Genomic DNA, 20,482 nt, shown 5'->3' on the forward strand with positions numbered 1-20,482 from the left:
AGTTATTCTCACCTATGGGGATTACTTTAATTGAAAGACCGAATCCGATATTCTTAAAAGAAAAGCCAAATTAAAATTTGATTCTGAATTATGTTGGCACCTCCCCCAGTAACTGCAAATACAAAGCTATCCCTGGGTACTTGCACCCCTCTTAGTAACTGCACAGGAATGATCAAATAAATGACCTGCTCCTGATCCAATGGGACTGGATTTTCCCGGTGGTTTGTGGTCCCAGCACTGGAATGAGTTCCAGATTGAAAGTCTACAAGTGACCATGGCAGAATGATTGACATGATCTTCATGGAAACGGCCAAATATGAATTTCCTCCTGAAACCACATCCAGTTGTAGACAGCAGTTGGGTTCCAGTGTTAGGAGGCCCAACCAGCATGGCCTGTGATCAGAGGCACCATTGCCCTCGGAATGTGGGACATGCGTGGTCAACAATGGCTGAGTGGAGATAAGTCCAGAGGGAGGGAAGCAGCTACCATTGGAACAGGACAATGACTCACAGAGACATCAGTCTCCCTAAAGTGAGTTCAAGACATGCCTACTGCTTGGAGATAAATTCCTGCTGTGGATTACTGCTGGCAAATGTATACAATCTCTCAAATGAGTCACTGCTTAGAGTTTCTGTTACAAAACAGGCATCTGATGATATGAAAATCCCTTGTGGCTTGGAAAATTGAAGAAAATGTGCTTCACTGCCATCCTTTACTGGATTCTTGCTGCTCACATGCCATTAAATTCTTATTTGACCTTCAGGAATAGCACTTAGAGGCAGCAAACATAGAGGAATCAATTCAGGAAGCAGCTTTACAAACTTCCTGAGGACTAAGCTACCTCTGCAAGCCTACAGATATTCACCCCCCTGCAGATATTCAACCCCCGACAGATATTCACCCCCCTACAGATATTCAGCCCTGTATAATTCAGTCAATGATTCAATTATACCTGCCTTTGACATCAACTTACTTGCCTTTTATTAAGGTGATTACCGTGATGATAAACCAATCTCAGTTCAGACATTCAGCTTGGTTACCCAATCTCTTGCAAACCTTTTAAACTCTTTGAAGCTAAATGAGGACATGTGAAAACACAATGTGAGTCATCGCCACAGTCAAAACTTGGCTCAGCTCGCAAGCATTTCACCGAGGTTTGCATTCGAATTGGAATTCCCTGTCCAGTGTACAGTTTCTCTTTGTGAGATTAAAATGAACAAAGCTTGGTTTTACCCAACAAAGCGCACAAACTCTGATGAACTCACATTTCTGGCTTGGCTACATGCTTATCCTGAGGCAGTTGGACATTTTTATCAGACCATTTTTGTGTGTAAATTGGAACAATGTAACTGTTCATCTTCATTTATTTTTCTACAGAAACTATAACCTTTTAAGCTGTCAATTCAGATTACTATCTTTTGCAACAAGCATCAGTCAGCTGCCAGCAGCACTGTCTATTTTGAGTTACTTTCTCAGTTTGTAATTGCTGAAAAGGTTTAAGCAATCAGAGTGAATTTTCAGTCTATCTCTCTTGAAGACATTATGGAGAATTAGCTTGTTCACATAGCATTATTCAAGCTAATGCTGATTCCCCTGGCTTGGGCTATGGGCCATTCCCTAGGCTGTCCACCCAACATTCTTTACTGATGTGCTAGAATTGGTGCTACGTGAATTAATTATTGCTCCATTAACTTTGTGTACTGAAATGTCTGAGTTTATTCTGAATGGAAAGAAAGCTATCCCAAAGTGCATTTCAACTAAAATCTATCCCTTTATCATCCTACTGTAGAGACTAAGGGTTGAATTTTCCCTACAGAGGTGAGGAGCAGAAGTTGGGACTGTTTTCAAATTCCAAACACACCTCCGGTTGGAAACTTTTCTTCACCTGGATGAGAACTTAATTATCATGGAGACAGGCTGTCTCTCATAATAAGTGTGGCTGCAAATATGAGATCAGTAACTAGGAGAATGCTTGAACAAGAAGGTGCCTTTTCAGACAGTTTACAGTAAATCCACTGGGGCAGACAGAGAAGTCTTGTAGGCCACCTTCATTATCGAAACCCTGTCTCCAGGTTGGTGATCAGTTGAGAAAGTAGAAGCTGAGTAGAAAATGCCAGTCAACTTCATTAATCCCTGCTCGACAAAACTCGAAACAAACTTAATTGCCTTCCTCATGGCTGCAAGAAGCCAAAACAGCCAATGTTGGGAATGGAGTCAGGAAACCAGGGTTCCAGCCTGCGTTCCCAATGTCAGCGGGGCCCAAAATTCAGCCTCTGAAGTTTCAAAAAGTAAACATTGCCGGCTATTAATTAGAACCAGGAGCCTTGGCTAGGTCCTTCCTCACTCACATAATGTTGTCATAATTCAGGATATTTTGTTCATTGTTCAAAAGACAGATTTGACAAAGGATTATTTCTTTACATGATATTTTTTAAATTATAGTATAGTGCTACAGGTGAAAATGGTTTTTGATATGATATTTAGTTTAAGATGTATACTAAATATATAAGATAGCTAGGATGTTGTTTCCTCACATGTTGGAAGGTTTTTAATTTTTGTTAAAATAATGTTACAGAAACTGTAAAAACATTGCTCCAAGTTTTTGCCTTAAAACTTTGTTTTGGTCCCATACCTTCTTGATGTTTAGTTTCCAACTCTGCTTCTTTGTACTGTTTCCTCCTCAATCTGAATCATTTGAAATGTATCCTTTACATGAGAATGGTTATCATAATGGCACCTCGCTCTTGTTGACTAAGATGCAAATATTCCTATGTACCAGCTTCCAGAATCAAATTCAGAGTTATCGCCCCAAATTTGTGGAAATTTTAGAATTTTTATTCATTTGTTTGCTCTTTGATCTTAGTAAGAAATATACCTCAAATTTCAAATGTGGCTTACTATAAATTAGGTACAAGATTTCAAGTTTTTGCAATAGATGTTGCAGTGCATCTGTAAATATATAACCCACTGTATTCTTTTTCTCATTCTTTCATTCTTTCATGAGATGTGGTTATTGTAGCTGGCCAATATTTATTGTCTGTCCCTAATTGCTCTTGAGGAGGTTGTGGTGGGCTGCTTGAATAATTCATATTACCAATGAACTTGCGTAACAGTTTTTGACATTTACCTCCAGAGATAGTTTTGCAATTATGCTTAATGCTACCTACTATCTCTTCAATTAATAATTTATTTTGGACTGAATGAAAGGGAAAGGTTTCACCATCTTTTCAACTAAAACAAATATCATGGGAAATGGGTTCAATCATTACCCAGGACTGCATGCTCTACGTAATCATGGAAATGAGAGTTAAAACTTTGTGAATATTAAACAACCTTTGCTTTACATAAAGAAAACTGATTTCACCTTTGACTATTTCTCCAGGAGAAAGAAAAACACTTGTGACGTGTACAAAAATCATGACCAAAACTACAGCTATTGTGGACAATAGGAAATGCAAACAGCTGAAAAAGCCTGAGTCACTAGTACGCAAGTGTAATCAACAGCCATGTCAGACCAGGTAATAACTGATATGCATATTGATCTATTTCAACTGACAGCTAATGCAGTACTGCATGCTTCAGTAGAGAGTGTGGTGCTGGAAAAGCACAGCAGGTCAGGCACCATCCGAGCAGCAGGATAATCAATATTTTGGGCATAAGCCCTTCACCAGGAATGAGGCTTGTAGGCCGGGGGTCTAAGAGATAAATGGGAGGGGGGAAGGTAGCTGAGAATGCGATAAATAGATAAAGGTGGGAAGAAGGTGATAGGAGAGGAGGGTGGAGCGGATTGATGAAAGATGATGGACAGGTCAAGAAGGTGGTACCACGTTGGAGACTTGGGATTGGGATAAGGTTGGGAGAGGGGAAATGAGGAAACTGGTGAAATCTACATTAATCCCATGTGGTTGCAAGGTTGCAAGATGAGTTGTTCTTCCTTCAGGCATTGGGTGGTTAAGGTTGACAATGAAGGAGGCCCAGGACTTTCATGTCCTTGGTGGAGTGAGAGGGGACATTGAAATGTATAGCCATGGACCGGTGGGGTTGGTTGGTGCAGGTGTCCCAGAGATGTTCTCTGAAATGATCTTCAAGTTGGGTCCTGTCTCCCCAATGTAGAGGAGACTACATCGGGTGCAACAGATGCAGTAGATGACGCGTGTGAAAGTACAGGTAAATCTCAGTTGGATGTGGAAGGATCCTTTGGGGCCTTGGATGGAGGTGATGGGGGAGGTGTGGATGCCTGAGGTAGTTGGACATTTTTATCAGACCATTTTTGCACTTCTTGCAGTGGCAGGAGAATGTGGGGGGCCTGGATCTGACAAAGGACTCACGGAAGGAATGGTCTCTCCAAAATGCTGATAGGGATGGGGAGGGAAATATCCCTAGTGGTGGGGTCTGTTTGTAGATGGTAGAAGTGGCAAAGGATGATGCGATGTATACAGAGGTTGGTGGGTGAAAGGTGAGGACCAGTGGGGGTTCTGTTCTTGTTGCGATTGGAGGGGTGGGATTCAAGGGCAGAGGTGTGGGAAATGGAGATGTGCTGGAGGGCATCAACACCCATGTGGGAGAGGAAATTGAGGCTATCTGGGATATTCTGTGGTGGAATTAGTCATCCTGGGAACAGTTGTGGTGGAGGCTGAGTATTTGGGAATAAGGGATGGTGTTTTTACAGGAGGCATGGTGGGAGGAAATTTAGTCCAGGTAGCTGTGGGAGTCAGTGGGCTTGTAGTAGATGAATGTTCTCGTAGGGCAAATTAAGATTTTCTTCAAATTGTGAAATAATAGTTTTCCCCTATTGACAAAACCACAATTATGTCAAATGTTTAAGAACCCGGAAGTACTTTGTCACTTCGAGGTAACATATGGCCCTTGCTGTCTCCTGACTAAAACACAATGGTAAATTCCTTCCGTTAAGGCACAACTCCTTTAATTCACTGGAACATGCAGAGTGTCTTTGCATAATTGTAAACTATTGACTTAATTAATGATCAAATCACAAATATCGAAGACTATAGCAGAACACCTTAAGTAATTAGGAGCTGTCAGACTAAGCCTGCACTTCAAATGCAGTTTTGAAGTCTTTTTGTTTCATTGTCTTTGTTCTGTTTTAGCGTAGTTCTTGTGCCTTTGCAGTTATCAGTACTCTGTTTGTTTCATGACTATGATGAGTAGCAGTTTTCATCAAATACCTATTGTATCAAAACTACTGGTTTCACAAGTAGTAATCTCCTATTAGTTGACAATCATTTTATATCTGGTGTATTGAGGCATCCTGCATGCTTTCTGTTTGATTCCATTCTCTGGGAGTAGTGTTTTAAATCAGCATGAAAGTGTCCAAATGATAAAGGTCACCTTAACTTCACACTGCTGCATACTCAAATAGTATTAGCTTTCTGAATTTTCTTAAGGATGTTAGCAGCTAAACCCTAAAACATGTTTCATTTTTCATGTCTCAGGAGGCAAACAAAAGAGTTGAAATGGCAGGTTCATGACAGTCAATGCCCATTGTTGAAAGCAACATCTCTGAACAGTATTGACTGTACTTTTTATCTTTTTGAAATAAGAATGATTGAAAACAATTTGCCTTGTTGTTTTATTTCAGGCCTAGCATCTCCATTAGCCACAGCCACATACCAGGATGGTTAATTTTCTTACTCATATCTTCCAACAACATGATAATGTATTAGTTTGGTTTGTGGGTGACAGCTACAAAAAACCTTTCATGACATGAGTGATCAAGACACATTGAAGAATGTACTTCTAGAAATTGTGTAAGAATGTGAGAGAACATAAGAAAACAATTAGAAAATCAAAGAAGGGGCATGAGAAAGGGCTCACAAACAGGATAAGGGAGAATCTTGAGGATTTTTATAAATACATTAAAGGGAAGAAGTTAACCAGGGAAAGAGTAGGGCCCATTAGGGATCAAGGAAGCATCTCTGTGTGAAGCCACGGGATGTTGGAAGGGAGTTAAGTGAATCCTTCTCTTCAGTCTTCACTCTAGAAAAGGAGAATGTACATCCAGAATTCAGGAAAAGGGAGTGTGAGGAGCTTCCGCAGTTTGACATAGGAATGGGAGGTCTTGGAGGCTCTGTCAGAAAAACAGACAAATCCCCTGGCCCGGATGAATTGCATCCCAGGGTGCTGTGGGGGAACAAGGCAGGAAATTGCAGAGATTCTGACATAAGTTTGGGCGGCACGGTGGCACAGTGGTTAGCACTGCTGCCTCACAGCGCCTGTAGACCCGGGTTCAATTCCCAACTCAGGCGACTGACTGTGTGGAGTTTGCACGTTCTCCCCGTGTCTGCGTGGGTTTCCTCCGGGTGCTCCGGTTTCCTCCCACAGTCACAAAGATGTGCGGGTCAGGTGAATTGGTCAAGCTAAATTGCCCGTAGTGTTAGGTAAGGGGTAAAATGTAGGGGTATGGGTGGGTTGCGCTTCGGCGGGTCGGTGTGGGCTTGTTGGGCCGAAGGGCCTGTTTCCACACTGTAAGTCTAATCTAATCTAATCTAAAGTTATTAATTCCTCTCTGGCTAAGGAGGAAGTGCCAGAGGATTGGAGGATGGCAAACGTGGTTCCACTTTTTAAGAGGGGTGGTAAGATGAACCAGGAAACTACAGACCGGTGCGTATCATGTCAGTGTTGGGGAACCATTTGATAAAATTTTGAAGAAGCAAATTAATACCCACTTGGAAAGGCATATGTTAGTTGGAATAGACAACATGACTTTCTCAGAGGGAGACATGCCTAACAAATTTTCAAAAATGTGAGCAAGTATGTAGATGAGAGAAGTTCAGTTAATGTAGTTTATATGTATTCTAGCAAAGCTTTTGAAAGGTCCCACATGGGAGACTGATCAAGAAGATTAATTAAGGTTAATTAAATTGAGGGAAACTTGGTGGCGATGGATCCGAAACTGTCTTAGTAACAGGACACAAAGGGTAGTGGTAGAAGGCTGTTTGGGTGTCTAGCAGTATATACCACAAGAATCAGCACTGGGATCCTCATTGTTATATACATAAATGATGTAGATGAAAATGTGCAGGGAATATTAAAGCAAATTCGCAAGATTGATCAAGTGGTTAATAGCAAAAAAAGATGGTTGTAGGTAACAGGAAGATGCCGATGGGTTGGTCAGATGGGCAGACCAATAGCAGATGGTATTTAACCCTGATAAATGTGAGGTGATGCACCTTGGAAGAAGCAACAAGATGAGGGAGTACTGAATGAATGGTTTGACACTAGGTAGCTTAGAGGAGCAGAGAGGTCATGGGGTAGTTATTCACAGATCACTGAAGTCGGCAGAGCATGTGAATAGGATTGTTAAGAAGGCATCTGGGACACTTGCTTTCATTAGTCATGACATGGAGTATAAGAGCAAGGAGGTAATGTTGGAGTTGTACAGAGCATTGGTTAGGCCACAGCTGGAATACAATGTGCTGTTCTGGTCACCTCACTCCAGGAAGGATAGCACCAGGGGTGGGTACAGAGGATGTTCACCAGGATGTTGCCTGGGGTAGAGAAATTGAGCTATAAGGAGAGACTAGATAGGCTTGGATTGTTTTGTTTAGAGCAGAGAAGATTGAGGGAGGACATGATTGAAGTGTATAGATTATGTGGGATTTGGACATGATGAATAGAGAGCAACTGGTTCCCTCGGTTCAGAGGTTGATCACGAGAGAACATAGTTTAGTGTAAGGGGATTTGGAAAAAAACCTTATCATTCACTGGGTGGTGGGAATCTGGAATGCACTGCCTGAGAAGGTAGTGGAGGCTGGAAACCTTATAACCTTTAAAAAATATTTGGATGAACACTTCAAATATCATAACATTCAAGGATATGGGATGAGTGCAGGAAATTAGGCAATCTTTAGTGGGAGTATTGCCAATACTCTTTAGACTGAAGGGTCCTTTTGGTGCTGAATGACTGCCTGTCCATTTTGAAAAGCTGATTCACTGAAATGCTACAGGTCACTGTCGTACAGGGAACATCTCTCTCTGCTTTGTCTCAACATGTCCCTCAGACTTGCTAATGGTCAGATCAGCATTAGAGACAATTTAAATGGTCAGGTTCCAACAGCAGTGGTATTGAGACAGCCACTTGGGGTACATACACTCATCTTTGCCATTTAAAAGAGGCTTGGTGCTGACTCCTCTTTTAAGAATCTGTACTGAAGTATGTTGTATCGACATCAATTTATTGAGCATCTTTCTCACATTGTGCAATGTTGCTTTGCCATTAAGGTGCTAAATCTACAAAGAGTCTTGATTTTACTGAAAAATTCAATTCTTTACAAAATAAATGCATATTTGAATCATCTTAAATATCTATCATGAGAACACAGTCTATCCAAACAGAATCAACCAGCCTGTAAAAACATGTCTCCTGTCTGAAATCCTAGTTATTTCTATGTAGGAATGATGTCCTCTTGTGGCCATGGACTAGATTGGGGCATACATCCAGGAAATCAGAGTTGCACTAGTCCTATAACACATACTGGGAAAAGTAGGCACAGTCAGAAGGAGCACCCAACTGAACATGATGCGTGTGCGAAGTGAGGATTAAAAGGGTTATCTCAGAAATTCTATGGTAAATTCCAGATCTACCCAGAGTTCAGTTTAACCATGTAAAGTGACAGGGCATGTTTTCTGAATACCTTCCCTCAGCAGCATGGATGTGTTAATGGTCTTTGAGGTCTACAAAATTCCCTCAAGCTGTGTCCACTCTGCAAGTGTTATTGCACAGGAGCAGGAAATGAGAATACCTCTGAAATCAAAGATCAAGAAGACTAACTAGAGAGTATCCTTCCACCAGTGTCCACACATGACAGTAATGTATGAATGGTCCAGAACTCCTTCATTCCATTGACATCAAAATTTATGCCAATTTTTAACACCAATCAGGCTAATGGGAACTCACATCTAAATTTCCTTTTTGCCTATATCAATAAATAAAACCAAGTCCAAAACTTCACCAACAACAGTCATGAGTCTGGTATCAGTCTCTGAATCTTTACAGTGCTGTCTCATTCCATCACCATGGGATATGCCTGTTGGAAAGGCCAGCTGCCTAGCCCTATTGAACCTTGTACTGAATAAGGCAAGAAACGTGGCAATCACTCAGACTAATAGTACTTCAGTTGCATATTGTGCAAGTCTGAACAATAAAAAAATCGCAAAAAATGTATTCAAAGTTAAAAATCACACAACACCAGGTTATAGTCCAACAGGTTTAATTGGAAGCACTAGCTTTCAGAGCGTCACTCCTTCATCAGATGGTTCAACCACCTGATGAAGGAGTGACGCTCCGAAAGCTAGTGCTTCCAATTAAACTATTGGACTATAACCTGGTGTTGTGTGACTTTTAACTTTGTACACCCCAGTCCAACATCGGCATCTCCAAATCATCAATAAATCTCAGTTGTGACAACATTGGATGGTTTCAGGCAGTTCTGCGCTGATATATTTTTGGTATAAATCAGTATGCGAGTGTAAGGTATAAGGGCAGGGCCATGGAAACTGCAGGGGAGTTTGAAGCATTTACTTGAAAATAGTGACAACTTTTCACTCAAACTTCAGTTTGCTGGGAGTCTAGCTTGTTCTAAAGTGTATTTTCTTCAAAAATATATTTTATTCATAACATTCATGAAAATACATTGCACAACAATTGAGCTTGACTATTAATATTAGTAAGAAAATTCATCTTGTCCAAAACACTGTGTTCCACTTGATGTGATTGTTATAGATTTCATGTTTACAAAACACAGTGTCTGGGATACAGCCCAAGGGTGAAGACATTTCAGGTCGGAATAACAGAATGTGTATGACATAGGAAGTTCTTCATATGCCCTGTTTCACTCTGTGCTGCCTCAATACACTTTCAGTGCCCTGGATTAACAACATAGGTTCTTTGTAAAATGCACAACCTGAGGGTTCGACAGTTTCGGCTCCTCAGTGGACTTTATTTGAAAGCCATAGAGAGAGATCGTTTACTGTAACAATGCCCTCCCCCCCACCCAACTTTACTGTGTCCAACAGCATGTAATCCTCAAACTTGGAATGTGCAAGTACGCAGCACTTAGTCAAGGACAACTTGCACTGGCAGACCAGCAGATTTCAGTCAGGAACCAAAGAACAGCTTGCAGTAAGTTGATGGTTCTTCAGCATAATTGATCTTTTTCACGGTGTGCATCTCTGGAAACAGAAAGTAGAGCACAGAGTCCTGTGTCACGTTTTGCTTGGGATGAACCTCAACAAAAACCGCTGCATCTTTCTCCTGACCTTTTTGTGGAATGTGTTTTTACAAAAAAGCTGGACAAATCTTTTCCACACCACGGGCACCTCAAGGACAATGTATTGTGACTTTGGACATGTAGGAAGGATCTTACAGGAAGTGCTGAACCCAACATCAACTACTACATTGGGACATTTTACCAAATGACTTTGACAGTCTGCTCAAGGAAACACTCCTATCATCTCCTTTCTCTGCAAGACCTTGAGAATGTTATGTGCTGACTGCTGACTCCTGCACTGAGAGGCATTTTTCTGCATGAATATGGTCAGGTGATTTTGGCATGTTCCAAAAGCCTTCCTCAGCAGTATGGCCAGACCTATCTTTTGTAAGAGGGTGGCCCCAGGTCTGATTCCACCCTCGGGCAACTGTCTGTTTGGAGTTTGCACCTTCTCCCTGTGTCTGTGTGGGTTTCCTCTGAGTGCTTCAGTTTCCTCCCACAGTCTCCAGATGTGCAGGTTAATTGGATTGGCCATGCTAAATGCAGGGTTGTGGGGATAAGGTAGGTAGCCTGGTCTGTATGGGAAGCTTTTCAGAAGGTCAGTGTTGACTGATGAGCTGAATGGCTCCTTGCCACAATGTAAGGGATTCCATGATTCTAAAATTAAGGCAGGTAAAACCTCAGTATGCAGCTAGACTTGGTGCTTGCAAATGGGGGTCTACAAGCAGCCATGTCACATCTTAAGGTGAAGTTTCTCTCTGCAACCTATTTGTTCCCTGAGTATTCTGGACTACTGGATTACTGTACAAACATGCTTCTTCACAGCTTATAGGTTCATTAGTGACAATGATTGAGGAAATTTCCCCAGCAGAAGTTTCCACATAAAACCACCATAAATCAGTTCACCAAATTTCTACACAAGGAGATGGCTCCATGCCATAATTATTCCAAAATGTTGCAGGAATTTACAGGCCAATGTACAGTCAGAAATATCTGCTTAACAATACAATGGTTCAATACAACACTTGAGCTAAAACTCTGTCACTTGTCGAAAACTGACTTATAAATATCCTCTTGAATACACAAAACAAGAAAACTGAATTCAGAAAAATATTTTTAACACAATTACCATTTTGCTTCATGTCGCCAACATATCCATTCACAGTCCTTCTCTGATATTCTCTCTGCTGCAAAAGTCCAAGGGCATGTATTATCAGCCTATTGTGAGCCTATTGGGTCCAAAAAGGTCTTAAGGATTCTGAGTCCAAACGACAAGTTAAAGGAGTAGAATTAGCCCACTCAGCCTATTAAGTCCCTTGCACCATTCAATCACCACTGATAACTTCTCAACTCCACTCTCCTGCCCTCTCCCCTCAACCATAGATCCTCTTATTAATCAAGAAATATCTACTTTTATGTTAAAGGCACTCAATGACTTGGCCTCCATAGTGTTCTGTGGCAATGAGTTCCACAGCGACATCACCCTTTGGCTGAAGAAATTCCTCCTCATCTCAGTTCTAAAAGGTTGTTTCTTCACTCTGAGGCTATATCCTCGGGTCCAAGTCTCTCCTACCAGTGGAAACAATTGGTCCATGTCCACTGCATCCAGCCCTCTCAGTATTCTGTAAGTTTCAATCAGATCTCTCTCATAGAGTCATAGAGATGTACAGCATGGAAACAGACCTTTCAATTCAACCCATCCATGCTGACCAGATATCCCAACCCAATCCAGTCCCACCTACCAGTACCCGGCCCATATCGCTCCAAACCCTTCCTATTCAGATACCCATCCAAATGCCTCTTAAATGTAACAATTGTACCAGCCTCCACCACTTCCTCTGGCAGCTCATTCCACACATGTACCACCCTCTGCGTGAAAACATTGCCCCTTAGGTCTCTTTTATATCTTTCCCCTCTCAATCTAAACCTATGCCCTCTAGTTCTGGACTCCCCGACCCCAGAGAAAAGACTTTGCATATTTACCCTATATGTGCCTCTCATAATTTTGTAAACCTCTATATGGTCACCCCTCAGCCTCCGACGCTCCAGGGAAAACAGCCCCAGCCTGTTCAGCCTCTCCCTATTGCTCAAATCCTCCAACCCTGGCAACATCCTTGTAAATCTTTTCTGAATCCTTTCAAGTTTCACAACATCTTTCCGATAGGAAGGCGACCAGAATTACACGCAATATTCCAACAGTGGCTTAACAAATGCCCTGCACAGCCGCAACATGACCTCCCAACTCCTGTACTCAATACTCTGACCGATAAAGGAAAGCATACTAAATGCCTTCTTCACTATCCTATCTACCTGCAAATCCACTTTCTAGGAGCCATGAACCTGCACTTCAAGGTCTCTTTGTTCAGCAACACTCCCTAGTTCCTTACCATTAAGTATATAAGTCCCGCTAAGATTGGCTTTCCCAAAATGCAGCACCTCGCATTTATCTGAATTAAACTCCATCTGCCACTTCTCAGCCCATCTGGTCAAGATTCTGTTGTAATTTGAGGTAACCCTCTTCGCTGTCCACTACACCTCCAATTTTGGTGTCATCTGCAAACTTACTAACTGTACCTCTTATGCTCACATCCAAATCATTTATGTAAATGACAAAAAGTAGAGGGCCCAGCACCGATCCTTGTGGCACTCCACTGGTCACAGGCCTCTAGTCTGAAAAGCAACCCTCCACCACCACCCTCTGTCTTCTACCTTTGACCCAGTTCTGTATCCAAATGGCTAGTTCTCCCTGTATTCCATAAAATCTAACCTTGCTAATCAGTCTCCCATGGGGAACCTTGTCCAACACCTTATGAAGTCCATATAGATCACATCTACTGCTCTGCCCTCATAAATCTTCTTTGTTACTTCTTCAAAAAACCCAATCACGTTTGTGAGACATGATTTCCCACGCACAAAGCCATGTTGACTATCCCTAATCAGTCCTTGCCTTTCCAAATACATGTATATCCTGTCCCTCAGGATTCCCTCCAACAAATTGCCCACCACCGAGGTCAGGCTCACCGGTCTATAGTTCCCTGGCTTGTCTTTACCACCCTTCTTAAACAGTGGCACCACATTTGCCAACCTCCAGTCTTCCGGCATCTCACCTGTGACTATCGATGATACAAATATCTCAGCAAGTGGCCCAGCAATCACTTCTCTAGCTTACCACAGAGTTCTCGGGTACACCTGATCAGGTCTTGGGGATCTATCCATCTTTAGCCGTTTCAAGACATCCAATACTTCCTCCTCTGTAATCTGGACATTTTGCAAGATGTCACCATCTATTTCCCTACAGTCTATATCTTCCATATCCTTTTCCACAGTAAATACTGATGCAAAATACTCATTTAGTATCTCTCCCATTTTCTGCGGCTCCACACAAAGGCCGCCATGCTGATCTTTGAGGGGCCCTATTCTCTCCCTAGTTACCTTTTTGTCCTTAATGTATTGCACTGAAAATAAATGCAGTTTAATTTATTAGTCCTACCTTGTCCCTGCCTGCCCTGACTGTTTGACTCACTTCTGTTCTCAACTGTACCAGTCTCAGATTGATCTCTTTCCTCACTATCTCCCTGGGTCCCACCCACCCCCCACCTTACTAGTTTAAATCCTCCCGAGCAGCTCTAGCAAATTTCCTGCCAGTATATTAGTCCCTTTCAATTTAGATATAATCCGTCCTTCTTGTACAGGTCATTTCTACTCCAAACGCGATTCCAATGATCCAAAAATGTGAATCCTTCTCCCATACACCAGCTCCTCAGCCATGCATTCATCTGCTCTATCCTCCTATTCCTGCCCTCACTAGCTCGTAGCACTGAGAGTAATCCAGATACTACTGTTCTTGAGGACCTCCTTTTTGAATTTCTGCCTAACCCTCTGTAGTTTCCCTTCAGAATCTCAACCTTTTCCCTTCCTATATCATTGGTTCCAATGTGGACAATGACCTCTTGCTGACTTCTCTCCCCTGTGAGAACATTCTGCACCCTCTCTGAGACATCCTTGATCCTGGCACCAGGAAAGCAACATACCATTCTGATTTTTTGCTGCTGGCCACAGAAATATCTGTCTGTACCTCGGACTAGAGAGCTAACACAATTAATCTCTTGGAACCTGACGTACCCCTCGTTGCATTAGAGCCAGATTCAATACCAGAAACTTGGCTGTTCGTGCTACATTCCCCTGAGAATCCATCACCCCCTACATTTTCCAAAACAGCATACCTGTTTGAAATGGATATATCCAAAAAAGACTCCTGCCCTAGGTGCCTACCTCTCTCACCCTTCCTGGAGTTAACCCATCTATGTGACTGTATCTGAGACATTTCCCCCTTCCTATAACTGCTACCCATTACATACTGTTGCTGTTGCAAATTCCTCATTGCTTCAAACTGTCTCTCCAACTGATCCATTCGATCTGATAAGATTCGCATCCAACAGCATTTATGGCAGATATAATCCGCAGTAACCCTTTAACTGTCTTCAAACTCCCACATCTGACAAGAAGTACATATCACTGTACTAAAGGCCATTTTTGCTCCTTCACAAACTACAGACCCAGAAAATAACACTATATTATTCCTCTACAAAACACTGCCCCAGTTTAAATAAATAGTTATGGCTTATATTTTAAGTTTAGTCAAGAGACATATCTCCAAAAACATATAATCAAGAAAGAACCCCCTCTACTCACTACTGCAGATTCTCTGTCGGCCACACTTAAATTAACCTATCTGATTCTGTGTTGTGAATCCAAACAGGTTCCTCCAAGATCAGTTGTGAATTTCACTGTTTGTTAATTTTCCCAGATGCACTCTGATGTCCAGCGATACATGAATCTAAACAGCAAAGGCAGTAACTGTGCAGATCTTTCTAAATTTAAGTGATTACAGACCCAGAGTCCTCAGCCACTCTTCATATAACAAGCACTTTATCCCTTTACAAGGATCATTCTTGTAAACTACCTCTGGACCCCCTTCCAAGGCCAGCACACCCTTCCTTGGATACAGGGGCCAAAACTGCTCTCAATATTCTAAATGCAGTCTGACCAGAGCCTTATACAGCCTGGCAGTACATCTCTGCTCTTTTATTCTAGCCCTGTTAAAATGAACGCTAACATTGCATTTGCCTGTCTAACCGCAAACTGAACCTGTATGTTAACCTTAAGAGAATCCTGAACTCAAGACTCCCAAACCCTTTGTGCTTCAGATTTCCAAAGCTTTTCCCCATTTAGAAAATAGTCTATGCCTTTGTTCTTTCTACTAAAATGTACAACCTCACATTGAATTCCATCAGCCACCACTTTGCCCACTCTTCCAGCCTCTCCAAGTCCTCTTGCAGCTTTTCTGTTTCCTTAACACTACTTCCATATCACCTGTAACCTTAGCAGCAATGCTCTCATTTCCTTCATGCAGAATGTTAATGCATAATTGGTTGCAATATTTGTGCACCTCAGTTCTGTATCTGCGCACCAATACCAAGGGGCTAGCATGAAATATGACATAAGCTTTCACCAGAGTGAAGAGTAGCATTGCAAAGATAGACGCTAGTCTTGCCACATGCTAAGTTTTGGCTGTATGGCAGAGATAAAAATGTCAGTTGGATCTTGCTGTCCCGAGATTTCATCAGAATTTGAAAGTCCTTGTATGGTTGTATTGAGGTTGTTTTGTTGTTGATGGTAGGCAGTTGTGAATTATAATACAAAATGCTTTCTTCAATAGGTGGATGATGACAGAATGGACACCATGTTCACGGACGTGTGGTAAAGGAAGTCAAAGCCGACAAGTGGCCTGTACCCAGCAGCTCCGAAATGGAACCTTCATCAGAGCTCGAGAAAGTGACTGTCCTGTGCCGAAACCTACTTCACTCCAGCACTGTGAAGGTCAGGACTGTCTGACAGTGTGGGAAGCTGGAATATGGTCAGAGGTACAGAACTTTTTGAGCTTTCGCATGTGTTTTTCTTTAACAAATAGTTAATCGTTTATACCATTGCTCAACCAGAAAGATGAACCAGTAAAATTCAGCAATTTATATATTGTATGGAGTACCGTAATTTCAATGTTTTGTTGTGTTTTACTGTTTTTCCCTACATGCACAGGTCTTTTTAAAATGGGTCTCTCCCTATGACTATGACGATAATTTTAATCCACACTACCTGGTTAAATGTGAACGAGCAGAAACATGACTTCACTGGGTAGTTATAAACCCAACTTTGTGAGATCCAGAGAGAGTCGCCATTTCCAAATGATGGGACAGGGCCTTCTGCTGTCTCAATAGCCTCTTGTTTAGTGTAAGAGCCTGTGACACCTGTGTCCCCAAAACTCAGCAACTTATTTACATTCTGGTAGCTGCCTCTGTGCAGCACCTGATGTTTCAGCCAGGCACCAGACTGTTACACCAGGATGGACATGAGGCCTGCAAGTTAATGGCAGGTCCATCATTAAATTAGTGACATTGGGTGTCGAGGCATGAGTCAACACTGAATTAATTTCAGACTACACTCCATCAGGAGCAAGTGGTCAGCAGTGTGTGCTCGTGTCATGTCTGTTTATCAGAAGTCTACAGTATTTTATGATCCCATTTCTAGCTGAAATGCTACAATGAAAGGTGTCAATTCATACCATTGAAACAATTCATACTGATTTCATTAATATATTGCAACTGCGTTGAAGCCAAATGCCAGACACTAAGGAATCAGTAATCAGATTAGATTACTTACATTAGATTAGATTACTTTCAGTGTGGAAACAGGCCCTTCGGCCCAACAAGTCCACACCAACCTGCCAAAGCGCAACCCACCCATACCCCTACGTTTACCCCTTATCTAACACACGGGCAATTTAGCATGGCCAATTCACCTAACCTGCACATCTTTGGACTGTGGGAGGAAACCGGAGCACCCAGAGGAAACCCACGCAGACATGGGGAGAACGTGCAAACTCCACACAGTCAGTCACCTGAGGCGGGAATTGAACCCAGATCTCTGGTGCTGTGAGGCAGCAGTGCTAACTACAGTGCCACTGTGCCGCCCACAAATCACTTAAATAAAATTTGTGCAAAGTATTAATTAATCATACATTGTGACAGAACTTTGGAATTTGTCACTATTTTCAAAATTTCCTGCAGAACCAATTGTTATGTGTTCTTGTAGGAATCAAGTGGTTCTTACATGTAATTCTGGAGAGTAATTGTGTACACCATGTTTTTATTATCATGCAGTAATGATGCCCAGCACAGTGATGGGTTACTAAAGTACAGCACAGCTAACGTAACCCCCACTAGATTTTGTGAGTCTCTGTCATTTTTGTAGAATAATCCAACCTCACATTAGTTCTGAAGAAGTAAGATTAAATGGTATGGTATGTTCACCATTCCCCAAGGAGGTGAGAGTGTAGACAGGGCCGCACATAAACAGCCCATGCACAATGTGCCTGCTGTCTACTCACCTTTCATGCCCCCACAACAATTGTATGTGTGGCAGTTCTGAGAAAGGATCACTCATCCCTGAAATGTTAACTCTGACTTCTCTCCAAAGATGCTGCCAGACTTGCTGAGCTTTTCCAGCAATTTCTATTTTTGTATGTTTGGCAGAGACATGGTTATATGTTAGGAATGGAGCAGGTGACCCGCTTTGGGCTTTGGGCAGGAAGTGGAAGGAGGCTGCCTTTTTTATGGATCCTTTGTTTCAACTGGAATATCTTTACCTCCCAAACAACAAGTACTCCCGCATTTCCCTCCCCCAGAACCTGTCCTTCCATCCTATGATGCCTCATCATCATAATTCTTACACCTCACCCTCTGTCACTTTCTCTTAGCTTTCATCCAATTTGCTAGCAGCTCTTGGAGGTGAGACCTCCTCCCCAGAGGGCAGCCAACTCAAAACAAGTTAAATCTATTTCAGGGCCACGGGAATAAGTCTGTGGGGGAAGGGGAAACAATACGCATACTTCCAGCTCATGGCAACTTCTCACTGAACGTAAACTCCAATCCAATTTACCTTCGTGACCCAAGCACTTACTGTACTGCTTTATAACCAAAGTAAGAACTCCATGAGCCAAAAAAGGAGTTCAAAGTCATTGCTGTCACAGGCAATTTGCCTGTTTATATATGTTCTCCACATGTTCAGGAAATCTGGGCAACCTGTTGAGTTAAGGTTTTATACGATTTAAGGGAAGGCATATCTCGAATCAATTCAAGATATATCTAGATGTTTAGTCTCCAGCAAAAGGGGCATGGGTCCCTTCAGTTAAAAATACTGTGACCCTGGAATTCTCATCATTTTAATTTCCAGCTGCACGAGTTCAGTCAAAGAACACTTCATAATAAATTTAAACTCCAAGACGTTTGGTTGATCCTGTTGTTTCACAAGGACGGTCTGGTTTAATAATGGCAGTTATAAAGAACTTACATTTAAATAGCACCTTTGACAACCTCAGATCAATAAAAGCATACTTTTGCTGATAATGCTACGCTTTTGAAGTTTAGACAGTATTCTGATGTGAGATATTGCAGGAAGAAAGATGCCAGTTACTCTTTTACCTTATACAAGGACATTAACTGGTATCAGTGTAGCAATAAATTCATGAAAATTAGGTCAAGATTCAATAAATCCCTGCCTGTATTACTTAGTCAAAGGTCCTAAGTCCTATACATTTCTGTGTACAGCATGTCTAAACCATGCTTTATGTCAGAGAACTTCCAACATTCTTTTGTAAAACAGCAAGTGTCAACACAGATCATTTGATATCAGTAAGTGATGAAGTAACAGCAGTGCATCTAAGTTAATGGTTGATCCAGCTGCTTCTAAATAGTATTCCAAAGGTTTAATGATATGTCACATACAATATGAAGTGCAAGGAAGTTGTATTAAGTACGATACGTTCTGACCCTTTTAACCTTGAATTACACATGGACATAAAATTATTCTGCAAATGCAATGGAAAAATCATTTATTGAGGCTGATGGGGATGCCTGTTACATTCTTAACCTAGCTGCAACAAGTTGAAATAGAAAGCAATTCAACTGTTATTTTCTCTTAAACAGTATAAGAGATTTTCACATCTGTCAGATTTATTCTGCAAAAGATTTGTACTTTGCTCATGTCAAATTTAAGTATAAATTGGAGATATTTTGACCTTTTAGCGACAAAATAATTAAAAGAGTTACATCAAAACTTTGAGTTTTTAACACGTGTATTTCTACAGCAATAATGAGAAACGATAACAGTGAAGATTTTTCCCAAAGTCTGTAAGCAACATCCATTGATTCAGTCTGCCAAATTATTAAAGCACCCAGTATTGAGAAACATCATGTACTGGGAATACATCTTGAGATTGTGTTGCTGGAAAAGCACAGCAGGTCAGGCAGCATCCGAGGAGCAGGAGAATCGACGTTTCGCGCTGGAGCCCTTCATCAGACCTGCTGTGCATTTGCAGCAACACGTTCTCCACTCTGATCTCCAGCATCTGCAGACCTCATTTTCTCCATACATCATGAGATATCAATCAGCCCACAATGCACTACAGTTCCCTGTTGTGGAGGGATCTTGTTGAAATGAAATGCATTGTGTTCTGAAGCTCTGCTGGTTTCATTGGGAACAGAGCCCAACTGAACATAATTCTTCATCTGCAGGAACCATGATTATTAGGATGCCCCCTAAGTTGGAAAAGTCTAATAATCTCCAAACGACACCTCTCACTTTGACTGTTATCTTTTTAACCAATGGCACTGAATTTAGTTTCCATGTGAGAAAAATATGTTTGACCCAACCAGCAGGCACCCACCATGATCTCCTCATTCCCTTCCAACAACATTGCCTTCTCACTATTGTCACTGCATTACACTGGAACCTCTACAGATCCTATCCATGTTCAAAAAGATTTACAAGATGTTGCCAAGTGTGGAGGATTTGAGCTATAGGGAGAGGTTATATAGGCTGGAGCTGTTTTCCCTGGAGCATCGGAGGCTAAGGGGTGACTTATAGAGGCTTATAAGATCATGAGGAGCATGGATAGGGTAAATAGACAAGGTATTTTCCCTGGGGTAGGGGAGTCCAGAACTAGAGAGCATAGGTTTAGGGTGAGAGGGAAAAGATATAAAAGAGATCTAAGGGGCAACTTTTTCATGCAGACAGTGGTACGTGTATGGAATGAGCTGCCAGAGGACGTGGTGGAGGCTGGTACAATTGCAACTTTTAAAAGGCATCTGGATGGGTATATGAATAGGAAGGGTTTGGAGGGATATGGGCCGGGTGC

General features: G+C 41.8%; 1 protein-coding gene across 3 annotated transcripts in view; it reads left to right on the plus strand.

Annotated features, from left to right (window-relative positions):
* LOC132829666 (A disintegrin and metalloproteinase with thrombospondin motifs 19-like) overlaps positions 1-20,482 on the plus strand; it is a 520,482-nt gene that overhangs the window by 442,279 nt on the left and 57,721 nt on the right. For all 3 annotated transcript variants that reach the window (XM_060847015.1, XM_060847030.1, XM_060847023.1), the window contains exons 19-20: positions 3,384-3,519; positions 15,950-16,154. In XM_060847015.1, coding sequence (XP_060702998.1) covers positions 3,384-3,519; positions 15,950-16,154 — 341 coding nt within the window. The remainder of the gene's footprint in view (positions 1-3,383; positions 3,520-15,949; positions 16,155-20,482) is intronic.

The sequence above is a fragment of the Hemiscyllium ocellatum genome, chromosome 2, assembly GCF_020745735.1.
Source record: "Hemiscyllium ocellatum isolate sHemOce1 chromosome 2, sHemOce1.pat.X.cur, whole genome shotgun sequence".
Classification (NCBI taxonomy): Eukaryota; Metazoa; Chordata; class Chondrichthyes; order Orectolobiformes; family Hemiscylliidae; genus Hemiscyllium; species Hemiscyllium ocellatum.